At 39.1% G+C, this 13,551-nt stretch overlaps 1 protein-coding gene across 1 annotated transcript in view; it reads left to right on the top strand.

Moving 5' to 3' along the window:
* XRN2 (5'-3' exoribonuclease 2) overlaps positions 1–13,150 on the top strand; it is a 63,073-nt gene extending 49,923 nt beyond the window's left edge. Inside the window, exons 27-30 of the mRNA XM_081205967.1 lie at positions 488–624; positions 4,814–4,883; positions 9,300–9,444; positions 12,575–13,150. Coding sequence (XP_081062093.1) covers positions 488–624; positions 4,814–4,883; positions 9,300–9,444; positions 12,575–12,631 — 409 coding nt within the window. The 3' untranslated portion in view covers positions 12,632–13,150. The remainder of the gene's footprint in view (positions 1–487; positions 625–4,813; positions 4,884–9,299; positions 9,445–12,574) is intronic.
* Positions 13,151–13,551: the final 401 nt, after the last annotated feature.

The following is a 13,551-nucleotide window of genomic DNA, read 5'->3' as shown; positions in this document are numbered from 1 at the left end:
GCTCTGGCTTCCATCACAGAGTCCCGTTGCAGCAGAAGCGGTTTAATCCTGCTGGCCACATGACCTAGAAAGCTATCTGTGGACAAAGGCCGGCTCCCTTGGTCTGAAAGTGAGATGAGTGCCACACCCCATAGCCATCTTTGACTGAACTTAACTATCCAGGGGTCCTTTACCTTTACCTTTTTTTATCTTCACCTAACTTAAATGCTCTTTCTGACTGTTTCTGGAGAAGAAAGAATTGAAGAAATCAGTCAGTGTATGTACAGATGCCCTGGGCACACAACTCTTGCTTTGTACAGTGGTAGGTGTGCCTAACGTCGGCTGTGTATCCCATCATTCATAGAAGATTTGCTGACCTATTAATGTCTCGCCTTGCCTAGAGTTGAAGGAATTTACCATTGTTCAGGTGTGAAATGTAACACTGTTGCCATGTGTGTAATGCCTTTTTCCATGGATACCTTCATTTCTCTTCCCTTCCGTATTACAGTCATGCAATGTCAAGAAACAGAGGACATTCTGGAAGTGGAGTTTACAGCAATATTGCTCCCCCTGGAGCTTACAATCAGGGAAATACTTACAGACCACTGCTGGGAAGACCACAACAGATTCCAAAATTGCTTTCAAGTAAGTTTCCCCCCCCCCCTTTCTATTTTAATTTTTAAAAATGGAACTCAAGGTTCTATTTAATCATTTGGCCAGTTGGAAGCATATGATACTTGGTTTGGTATTGCCATCTAGTACTTATGTTTAAGTTAACCTTCCTGTTACTGAAACTTCACAGCCTTCATCATTGTTGCTGGGCCTTCACAGTCGTACATCTTTTTATCATTGTTTGAACATGTCCTCACAGTACAAGTTGAGAACTGGTGTAGTGAGTGGCTAAGAGGATGATCCAGGAATTCCTCAGTACAGATTTTATAAGAAGAACAAACCCACTTGTAGCCTTGGGAATGACTTTCTCTCCCTTTCTCAGGCCCTCCCCTCTGTAAAGCAAGGATGGTAGTCATACAAGCCTACTTTAGAGTGCTGTTATGGGGTGTCTAAAGCACTATGCAGTGGTACCTTGGGTTACAAACACCTTGGGTTACAGACACTCCGGGTTACAGACTCCGCTAACCTGGAAGTAGTACCTCGGGTTAAGAACTTTGTCCCAGGATGAGAACAGAAATCGCACAGCAGCGGGAAGCCCCATTAGCTAAAGTGGTACCTCAGGTTAAGAACAGTTTCAGATTAAGAACGGACCTCTAGAACGAATTAAGTTTGTAACCAGAGGTACCACTGTAAATGCCTTTTCTTACTCATGAAAACTTGGGAAAATACAAAAAATGTCTAGGAATTTGAGTTTGGTTGCTCTATTTAGGTAGTCTTTAAAAATAACAAGACAGGTGCCTTAATTTATGTAGGAAATTTAATAAATATAAATTCACTTCTGCATTGCAGGAAAAATGTTTTTGAATGATATTACAATGATATCAAACCTCAGAAATAAATACAAAAACAACTAAAACCAGCTGACTGGTAGTAGAGGAAAAAGAAAGGGGAGATTTTGTCCAGTGTTTATGGTCTTGTATTTATGCCCAGTTTTGAAGATTTCTGAATTTGAGCTTTTGGTCTTCCACAACCATGGTCAGCAACAGAAAGGCCCTGCTAAAGGGAGATGATGAGAAATCATTCCATTTTGTGGCCTGCTCCTGACCACTCAACCATAGTTTTACATACTAGTAGGTCTGCCAGGACTCCAGGATTTCTAGCAATGTGGTTGGTTAGCACTTGTATAAGTATCATTATGTGTTCATGTATCATTGCATTTGGTAGGAGTGTTGGTCTGAGAAATGAGGGTGAAGATATTTGTCAATATATTGGTTTGTCAAGATCTTACTCCATCTGTGTGATAAAATTATTCAAATCCACTTCACTTTTGTTTCCTTAAATCTCATCATATTCTAAGAACATTAACTTGTGAACTTAGCATACTAAGCTTTTTATTTTCCAGGACATCTTTTTGTAAGTGAATGAAAATTAGAGTATAGCAGGGCAATACAGTCAATCCAATCTAAGCTCTCTCAGAGCTAGCTGTGGGGGTTAGTGGTGTTCCCTGATTTCACATTGATGTGCCAATTTTCAGCTGATGAATAATTGTATGCTGATAGCTTGCAGGAGTCAAGTGGAGTCTGCAAGTGCTATGCGAATACAGGCTTGGATTTTGCTGTCAGAGTGTCTGATTTTATTATTTTCATTTCAGTCAGTAAACTTGTCAATTAGCTGACTTTCCACTAATCAAAAAGAAAAAAGGGGGGGAGCATTTTTCAATCAGTAAACATGAAGTCTTGGCTTTGATTGCCATGCTGATTACATAAGTTATCACTTCAGTTGCTACTGGAGAGGGCAACTTAAATCGTTGCATCGGTTCTAGGAATTGCTTGCATTTTCAAGACCAATGAAATATTAGCTGTCATTTCTCTCGTTTTCTGTACCTTTTTGAAATGTCAACCTCTTGTTTTTATGTTTCCTCACTTACCTATTTTCTTACATTGCCATGATGAAAGGTAGAAACTTGGCATTGCAACTCTTTCTGTTACGGTATTTAGGTGTGTGCTGTGTACCTTGAGTAAGAAGAACTATTTTCAGTGTTGTCTCTGTGTGGAATTCTGCTGTTTATACAGATATTTGGATAACAGTGTCAGTGCTGTTAGAGAAGTGTCCAAACCAGTACTTTTTGAGCTAACTGCTCTTAACAATTATGAAAGCAGATATCAGAATGCATCCAGATTATTATTTACTCTCATTTAGCACTTCACTTCTATGTTATTCTTTTTGAAATCCTGAGTTTTACCCTCTTTTTGTGAGTGAGGCAGAGGTGGTGGGGGATAATGGAATGAAGAGGGGCTAGAATGCCTCTTCTCCCTTGACCCTTCAAAAATACCATCCCAGCTCTGCCCATCGGAATAGGAGATGAAATGAGCTGGTCCCTGCCCATGTAGTATGCTTTTTGCTAGTTTTCCAGAAATGTAATAAAGATATGTGAAATGGTTTTGTATAGGAAAGGTTGCCAAATCCTTTATAAACCATTTAAGTTGTATATTTCTCAGAACTGGCTGACTATTCAATATTAAGATAATTTAATAAGTCTTGATACGGACCTGAATTTAATACATACATCTCACATGAATATTTGAGTTTTTTTAAGATTAAACTACCATTACAATAGCAGTTGCTTCCTAAAGTAAATCCAAGATTTGTACTGTCTTAGTTTCATTAATTTATGATGGTGCTGTCTTACATTGTTAGTGCATAAGGAACCTCAAACCTTAAGGGCTTCAAATCCTGGCCACAAATGTATTTATATGTTGAGGTTGGTATAGGGATGTCCCTAATTTAGCCTGACCAGTTAGGAACATAGTGCAAAAAGCTTTGTTCATTGGCCTCTATGAATTACTCTGCTCCAACAGCAGCCAAAGCAGGAATTGCCAGTGTTGAAAACTAGGCTGGATTTCCACCAGCAAAGTTACATTGGTGTCAGTCAGACATGCCTGCACTGTACACGGTTCATTCAACTGCTATGATAAAAGGTTTTTGTTCAGGCCATCCAGTCTGAATGTGCCTGGAGAGGGGCTCAGGTTTCCTTCCAGCCATGCCTTTTTTAATGCTCGGATTCCCAAAGGCAGTGTGGCATTCCAGTAAATTATTGCTAGCCCCTGGTGTTCTTGAATATTAACCCATTATCAGGGACATTACTGTCCTGTCATAGTAAATCCATTGGACAACTTCTGAATCCAGCTGTTATAATTAGGTGGCACTTAAACATCATTGAGGATAATCAAAGATGTCACTGAAACTGAAGCTTTTGATTGATAAATGATGTAAGTGTTTTGAACTCACCAGGGATCTATTGATTAGATATTTCTTTCATTCTGTTTACTGGTCCATTTATTTAAAAGAACAGAAGCCATTTAACTGCATGGCTTGTTAAATGATGTTGTCGCTGGTACATCTTTGTAGTATGTTGTACTTTTGAGCTAAGAAAAGACGTAAGTGGGTGGTCTTTTAGTAGCATCAGATGGTTGCAGTTCCTGGTGTCCTTAGCCACAGTTCACCTAGTGTGTAGCTTTCTAATACAGATTATACTAAAAGTACTTAGTTTCTCAGATTTATAGCCGCCTCATCTGGAAAGCTTGGTGATGGGTAACAAACATGCCTGGAAGTTGGCCTTTCTTGCTGTCTTCTGAGTAAAAAGAATGAGATTGCCAATCAATTAATGATTTGGTTTATTTTCATGGGGGCAAATTTTAATTGATGGGGCTGCAGTTGTTGGGCTTTGGGAGGGAAGGGTTTAAAAAGATAATATATTAAAGTGGTCTTTCTAAGAATGAGTGGCTGTTTTTGTTTTGCAGTTGAAAGTTATTTCACATTTCTCCATGTCACAGAAGGCCACCTGAGATTTTAATAATATTACTGGAGTTAAATTTAATTGGCAATATGCCTTTTAACTGATCAGTGACAGCAATAAAGAGGTTAATTCTCCCCTCACAGCTGCCATGCCAAAGTGTGTTTCAATAGAATTTTGGAAATTAAGCCATTCTTCCACATTATATGAGGGGCAGCTTGCTTTCTCCCTTTACCAAAATTTTTGCTAAATACTAACTTTTTGTTGCTGTGTTCTTTGTAATTCTTAAAACTAAAAGTTCTAGAATTCTTATCTGTGTAAGGATTTAAAACTACTTGTTTTTGCAATAAGTCTTAAAATACACCTATTTGTGGTTCACTGTGATATGTTACATCTGTGTTTATATTTTATTTTGCTTTAATTTCACAGATATTGGTCCTCAAGATTCATGGCAAGGTCCTACACCTCTCTTTCAGCACCCACCACAAAGATTTGACAGGTATTTGTTAAAAATTTCCTTTTAATTACATATGTTAGTGTCTCAATGGAAACCAACTCCTAGAATTTCTATAACTGTTATTTTTGTTATAAAGATCTCTCTAAATATCTCTCTAAACCCATCTTTGGATGGTTTCTGTAAGACCTTTCCTTTAATAATCAGAAACTTCAAAATTAACTTTGCTGTTGATGCTTCTGCTGTAGCATTCTTGGTTCTTTGGCCTCTCTCTCTTTGAAGCACTATGAATTTCAACACAGACAGCTTAAAATTGCATTAGGTTTTGGACAGGCTAAACAAATTTCTTTTTAGGAGAGTTGTGGAGCTTAATGAGGCATAACTAATGGTGGTCCACTTTTATCATCACTGTGCAGGAACCACAGCATTAGTACAGACCAGCCATTGATTCTTGCTACAAACCTCTTGAAGTCCTAATCAGCTTCTTTGGTGCAGCTTTTTCAGGCCTGACAAGTCTATTGTAGGCCAGTGTCACTGTAGGTCAGTAGTTATTAGTTGCCACTGAAAACAGTTTCTTTAACTACTTAAGACTGAACTGAATTAAATGCAGGAGGGACTCTGAGGAGGATTAAGGAATCTGCAGTCCAATAAGTACCATGGAACAGAGAGAATGTGACATGGTTTGATAATAAGGGATGTTTTATATGTGTGTCCCTTCATTGAGAAGCTGATTGTATGTCCTTAAAACCAGATATCCTGGGGTTTGGAAAGTGTATCTGTGAATAATTCTGTTATATCTGTAGAGCAAAATAAGATAATACAAATAAAATAGTTACTAAACTGAGCATATGTTTTCTTTGTATGTATTGTTCCTTGTTATAAGAGAACACCTAATAACAAAAAATTGAGTAAATCGCCTTCTAATTTTGCTATCACAGTTCCAAGAGTATATGGGAATTCTGATTGGAGGGGAATTCTGATTAATTATTTATCTTGAAGTGCTTTACTTTCCTTATATTTGTAGGCCATTTTAAAAAAAAGAGCTCAAGAACATTGTGACTTGTCTCTTTATAGTCATAATCAAGAATACTCATTAAATTTGCTTTCATCGATTTTTGTACTGCTATTAAATTAAATCAGTTAAATCATAAGTACAGCATAATATGCTATGCTTTCATTATGACACCCCTCCCCCTGTCAAGAGTAAATAAACCTTTCTGAGCCCCCCTGCATTTAACAGAGACCAAAAGCAAGCAGTTTGCTTAGCTGTAGTCGTTCTTGTTCCAAGTTAAATGGGAAGGCAGGTCAGATTTTTTAAAAGGAGATTACACATTTAAGATTCCTGCAATATTTTACAAAAAGGCTAGAGTGCTGCTTTCTCTCCCACCCCCTGGCACTTGCCCAGCTAATCTCGGTGGGCAGTTAAGGTCTGCAACCTATGTCGGTATTCTGGTCTGCTTTTCAGTTAAGATGGGCTCACCACAATGGCAGGTCAAGGAGGACGATATCATTCATTTTGGAGAAGCCTCCATCCCGCCTTTAAGAACCATTTATGTAAATGTGGTATTCTCAAAGGACCACCTGCTTGCTATATCATGAACTTGATCAGCTCCCTGAAACAATTTTATCTCACTGTGGCAGACCTATCAAAGTTTAATCAAGATGGGCTAGAAGATACATCCACTGTTTCACTTGTTAGAAGGAGGAAATAATTCTCAAATGTCACAACAGCTGGGCCCATTTCAGATATTTCATTTCATTATAGGACCTGACTACCTGTGAGGTTGTATGATGAAACACATTTCTACCCCACCCCCCCACCCACCGCTGAGATGCTGTCTGAGACTAAGAATGCAAAAGCTTGATTTTTCCTTGTATTATCAATTTCACACAATGCTGTGTTGGTATCAGGTGACCCAGAGCATGTTCAGAAGGTACATGTTGTAGCAACCTTGCTGAAGTTAAATAGGTTTGAGTCTGGTCAATAACTGGGGGGGGGGGGAGGCTGCCTGAGAATCTCATGTATTCTGCCTTGAGTTCCATGAAGGAATAAAGGTTGGGGTATAAATAGACATTGGTGGTACTTTGTTTCAGGCAAAGTAATTTGCATGAACGGTTGCCTGTCTGTAAGATAGGATTTCAGCTTTTCAACTTCTGATTTACTTGTTAGGTTAATTTTGAAAGTTGAAGCTTTTCATGGCTTAATCTTGCATCTGTGAGAATTAGGTTTTGGGGTCAAGCACCATTTTGCTTTGTTTTCAAGTGCTTGAAAATATCTACTTGGCTGCTGCTGGAAGCAGAATTTGGGGCTAGGTGGATCTTTTTTTAATCCAGTAGGGCAGTTGTTCCATTCTTATAGAATGTTGCAGAAAAACATTTTTTTATCTTTCATGGACCAGAAAAACCACACATATAGCCAGGTTCACCGCAGAGTATAAGCCATTTCATAGTAGACAACCAGGAATCCCTGACTTCTCACCACATTAGTGACTTACGAAAAGTGCTGGTTGTCAAAAGTAGTGCTCTGCTATCCTCTGCTAAGTGGCAACCCAAAGGGAATAAGGGCCCTATTATTTTACTGGTGGGTATTGGTGCAGGAGGGATGCAGGTGGCGCTGTGGGTTAAACCACAGAGTCTAGGACTTGCCAATCAGAAGGTCGGTGGTTCGAATCCCTGCGACAGGGTGAGCTCCCGTTGCTCGGTCCCAGCTCCTGCCAACCTAGCAGTTTGAAAGCACGTCAAAGTGCTAGTAGATAAATAGCTACCACTCCGGCGGGAAGGTAAAAGGCGTTTCCGTGCACTGCTCTGGTTCGCCAGAAGCGGCTTAGTCATGCTGGCCACATGACCCGGAAGCTGTACGCCGGCTCCCTCAGCCAATAAAGCGAGATCGAGTGCCGCAACCCCAGAGTCGGTCATGACTGGACCTAATGGTCAGGGGTCCCTTTACCTTTACCTTTATTGGTGCAGGGGTGTCAACTTGAATAAAATATTGTGGGGGCCCAGGAAAGCCCCACCCCACAAAATTGATCACATGACACAGTGCACACACACTATTTGAATGGGAATGCCTATCAACTTTGCGGGGACCTGGCCACCTCAAATATTTTATTGTGGGGGCCAGAGCTCCCACAGCCCCTAGGAATTAACTTCTATGTATTGGTGGGAGGCTGGAGTTACTGAATAGCCTTCCATTCACATAGACTTCCTATCTTGGTAGGAGGTAGCAGCCATGAAAGCAGCAGTTTCAAAAGATGTTTGCTGGTGCTTAAGCGAAGCAAGTCTAAAATTCTGTTGGATTTGCAGAACAAGAAAGGTGCATCTTTGTATCCTAGCCTACTAGCTTTGGTAGAGTTCCACTAGGAACTCTTGAGAAATGTTAACTCTGACTTATTCAACAACACTAGGCACTTGATGACTGTTGCTCAGTACATGAATTGGTTTTTCCAGTACTTTCCCCAAGATACTGATCATGTAACTAGCCAGATGATACCTTTTAGCTACTTTATATTATTTGGTCCTGCTAATGATACATCATTTTGCTCAAATGTAGTTTAAATTTTTGGTTAAGACAGAGGAAATCCTGTGGGTGACAGAGCTTAGGTCTTAACTATAACTAAAACAAACTACATTTTCCTGTATATATTCATGTGTATATGACCTCTTGCTATATACTGGTACAGTTAAAACAGTACTTGTTGGTAATCTGGGATGGCATTCTTGGTGCTAATAAGACATTGCATTTGTGTTCCCATATAAACAGTATGCCAAATGTTGGTTGGTCCATGCCAATTAGTGCTTACGTTGCTAGGTCACTGTGGTCAATTGAAAACGGCATCAATAGAACTTGAAAAGGTTTCCTCCTGATCAGACCTTCTGACATATTGAGTTGAATAATGGATGGGGGGAGATAACGCTTAAAGCCCTTACCCTGGATTCAAACTACTCTGCAGTAAGAATTCATTTGCAACCTGCAATTAACTAGAAAGAATGGACTCCCAGATTAGCTTGGATGTCCACAAAATAAAGCCTCACTCTGGCGCTTGTTTACTCTTGAGATAATGTTACATTTTGCTGACGTGATTTTTTTCTTTATACTTCAAATCCCTGCACAGAGGCAGGTTGGGGAGGCAGCAATACCAAATGGACCATATTCTTTCAGGACATCTTTAAAACCTGAATCTGAATTTGACAAAGATTTTTAAATCCTTATGTTTGTTCCCAGTGAGCATACGGGAGTGAAAAGACAAACAGAAAGTTTTGCTTTTAGTTTAGTTTTTGTTTAATATTCCACTACCAGGAAAGAAGCAAACTTGTTGTAATATAACAGTAAGCTTGGTTCTTAAGAGGTGCTTGATATTTCTGTAAATAAGCTGAGGTGTGCCATATCCAACGCCACTTACTATAGCTTTTAGACAGATGGTAAGAAAACTTGTACATATGATATACATGTTTTTTCTTCAGAAATTCCGGGGCCACTCCGCTTCTTGCATGGAACCGCATGCCTCATTCGCAAGGACAACCGTACCAACAAAATCAGTACCAACGCCCAGGTGGACCAATGAATTACCCACAAAGGCCCGATGATCGGAGGGAAAGGGGAAGACAGGTAACAAAGTGCTGTGTGGTTGTTCTTTGTGATCCTCTAGCAAGCTAGAAGAAAGTGGGGTATAATGTAATCTCAATCCTGAAAGATAACAGGATGTTCTTTGGCTAAAGAAAAAATCACATGCATAGTCATTGAATGTATGGGATATATTAAATACAAGCAGCTCCCAAGGAGTGTTCCAAGGCACTATGTGTTTAAGTGAAATTGTGTATATTTGAAACATCATTGAAAAAGCCTACAACACACACACACACACCTGTTCTGCCCCCGCCCCTTTTTGTGACGTTTTTGGGTCACTTGCAGGTTCTGCGTGATGTGCACATGTATGGTTGCACACATATCAGACATGCCTAAAACAGTGGCTTCCTGTAAATTAATCATTTAGCAAAGAGTACAGTTTCACAGTAAGGTACTTGAACACCCAGTGAGTTTTTCTGTGGATCTAACTGTGGTTAAGACTCATTATAATTAATGTTGTCCTGTTAATTTTAATGGGATATAAGGATGAATAATTTTATCTGGACTGTGGCTGATATCTAGACCTGTAACAATTTTCACACATCCTGTGCTGAAAATATCTGCCACCACAAAATGTCAAAGGATTGTCATTACCAGAAGAATATGTTTGATGATGGGGTCCTTTTGCTGCCTCCACCCTCTTTCAGAAGTGGCCACTCCATGGGGAGGAGGAACTGGAGCAGCTCCGGCCCCTGCCAGCTAGATAGGAGCTCTGTCTTGTTTTCCAGACCTTTTTTGCCTTTGTGGGACTTAGCTTGCTTCCCTTGGCCATGTAGGGCAGTTTGTCGTGGATGTGCATGTGCTCTTTCTGTGATGAGCTTGCCTGTGAAGGGTCCTGCTTTTGTCTGGGACTGGGTGGAGGACCTGCTCTCCAGCTGTTGCTGGACTATCTCCCATCTTCCTTGACTATTGGCCATGTTGGCTGGGTCTGGTGGAAGTTAAAGTCCAACAAGAAGGCCACAGGTTCCTCATTCCTTTGAAGAATCTCTGACTTCTTTTATTAGCCATACATATTTTGCCTAAAATCAAAATGATATTTTTATCTCAAGGCCTGAATTAAATATTGCTACTAATTTTTCTTTTTTAACATGCAATAAAGAATCCAGTCAATATAAGTAGGCGTACAACATGCTAACCAGTTGAAAACTGTGTACATAGGCAAACGATAACTAAAAACATTAAACTAAACAATGTGGAAATTATTGAGCCACCTTCTGGGACAGATCTTATCTTTTGAAATAATATAAGAATCAAATTTTAGCCTTAAATTCTCTTTCAAGAGTAACTGAATAGGTAGAAACAGGTAGCATTCTGAAGAGGTTTCACTACTCTCTAATGCTAGGATCAGCTATCATTCTGCTTTAAAAACTTGTTTCCTGTGTAATTTCCCCCTGTGGTAGGTCTGCGTAGTCCCTTTTTCAAAAATAAATTCTTATTTTGGATAATCTGATCTGATATCCCTCTTATAAGACTGCACACAATCTGAAAGACAGATCTTGCATTCCAGATCTTGATTCTCTCCCCAGCCCACCCCCTCAAGTTCCCTTGATGCAATGACATTTCACTGCTGGCACCAAAACACAGTAATCCATTGATATCTCAGGTCTGCACTTGTGCCTTTACTGGGATGATTGCATGAGAGTATAAGTGTTTTCGCAATTCTTACCTTAAACACCTGATACTGAAAGCTCTATTGAAATTGCATCAAACTGTTGATAAGCTGTCCTGAGCATTTGGTGGATGCTTCTTACCACAGTTGCGAGGGGGGTGGAGCTGTCCAAACACTCACACAACCATCACTTGGATGTACATTCTGGTCTTGTTCAAAAGCCATTCATCGGGGAAGGCTGTTGAAAATGAAAAACTGAAGTTCTCCACATCTGGACATGTCTCACAGTTGCAAATAAAAAGTGCATCATGCTAGCCACTTCTAGTTACCAGAACAGCTGAAAATGTGTTTGTGGTTGGCATTAGCAGCTGCTGCAAGCTAAGGGGATGGAGTGAAGAATGCAGAGTTTTCTGTAAGGCACTTTGCAAGTTGCAAATGCTAGGATTGGTTGCTGATTATTACTTTGATCTTTTGTCTTTCAAAAGATAGCCTAAATAGGACCCCAGAATTGGATTCAGGTTTTGGTTTCATTTGTAAAATTTCCCCCAAAATATACCTGCCATACTCAAGGACAGCATTAGATTCCTTTTTGTCTCTAACACTTCCCAATAGATCTGTGGGCAGGCCACGTGGCATCAGGCCATCAAATGCTTTGTTCACCTGTCACAGGATTGCCACAGACACGCCAGGCTGCCTATGGAATAGCAGGTGTTGGGGCATCAGATAGAAGTCTGGAGATCGGATTTTGGCCACAGGCCTCTTTGCTAACCCTTTGCATAGATGCAAGTACTGTTTATTAAGCATAGCATGAAATAGTTACCCTAAGTTCCCTTTCAGAGAAACGATAAGGTTATTTACTACTTTGTACCCTATGTCAAAATGTATTTTATTGAAATATTGTACATATTTGCAAAAGAGTCCTCTTTTACAATTGCCAACTTTTGAATTAACTCTTAGTATTCTGTTGTTCACATAGCTGAATAACCCTTTTGCAGGCTGCATAATGTAGTGCAAATAAAAGAATGTGAACAATACTTTCATGTTACTGGTCAAGAGTAACTGGTCAGTTCAAGTCTCAAGCAGTTAATTTAATAGGGTTAATGTTAAACTTAAACTTCCATGTAAATATGTTTTGTAATACGTTTTGTAATGTTAATTTACCAAGTTTCCATTTTAGGTTCCCCTTATACTTTTAAAGTCCAGTTTTACTCAAAGAAAAAAATGGCAACTTTAATAGTAATAAAAATAGCTATAATGGAGTTCAAGGATTGGTGGCAATTGAGGGTTATGATCCAAGCCAAAGTTAAGACCTACTGATTTAGAGAGAAAGATAAGCACATCCTTAATTCTCTCTGGATTTGATGAGGCATAAAATTGCTTAACTTTGGGCTGGATTGTGCCTCCATTTGCATGTCATTTTATTTTTCTTGTAATCTCTTCTTTCTGTTTTGTACTACCTTATGACTGGAAAAAGTAGAGTAATACTATCTTTCTCCTTTGCAGGGTTATGGAAGGCCTTACCCATTGCCACCATCTTCTGGAAGATACAACTGGAATTAGGCTTTTGGCATTTCCACCATTTAAAATAATCCTTTTTTAAATACCATCTTTATCATCTGAGTAATTTCTAGGTGATAAACTTTCTTTTTAAACTGTGTACATTTTTACTGATAAGATTTGATATGATACATATGTTACTTTACAACTGTACTGCAGAATACAAGTGAAATTAGCACTTATTTTGCTTGTGTGAAAAGTCTAATGAAGCAGGAGTCCTGTTCTGTCTTTACTGTGTGGTTTTTATTGCATTACTACATTGTTGATGCCTTTTGTATTCACATAAGAATATCCCTTTGGTTCACAGCTAGGAAAAGGTTTGTCCTATGAAGAATAGCATTGAAAACACACAGAAATTGTGTTTTAATTGTGGAAGTTAGCTTAGAGGCTATCTACAAGCACAATGTTTTAAAGACTTTTGGTCAGCATTCCTTCTAAAGTGCTTCATTGTTGATGTATTTGTCCCTTTAAAAAAAAGTTGGTGAAGTTTTGAAGTAAAAGTTTCATCTTTTACAACATCAATGTATCTTTGTTATGCAGTTTGTTTCATATTATTAGACAAAAATTAGAAGTTCTCAAGTTTGGCTGAGTTATTCCTTTGCTACTTCATCCACAGGACCCACTTATGCTGCCTGCCTACTAAAGCAAACTGTGTGTGGGAGAGACAGAAAGAGAGAAAAAACACTCTTCTTTCCTTCAGTAACTTCTTAAAGCTTGACTTTGAGATATTAAAAATAAATGGTCTAAAATAAATGCCTCTTCCTCCTGAAGCACTTACCCAACCATTAAATTAGATAAATTAGCAATGCTTTCCACACTTCTTTTACAAATACACTAACGGGAAATTTATAGTTCACCCCTTACCACATCACTAGGTGTATACTACTTTTGCGCAATCCCAGCTCTCTGCTCTCAGGAGGTTT

This window comes from Podarcis bocagei (genome assembly GCF_964188305.1).
Source record: "Podarcis bocagei genome assembly, chromosome: 8".
NCBI classification, from domain to species: Eukaryota; Metazoa; Chordata; class Lepidosauria; order Squamata; family Lacertidae; genus Podarcis; species Podarcis bocagei.
This window is presented reverse-complemented; position numbering and strand designations above follow the sequence as displayed.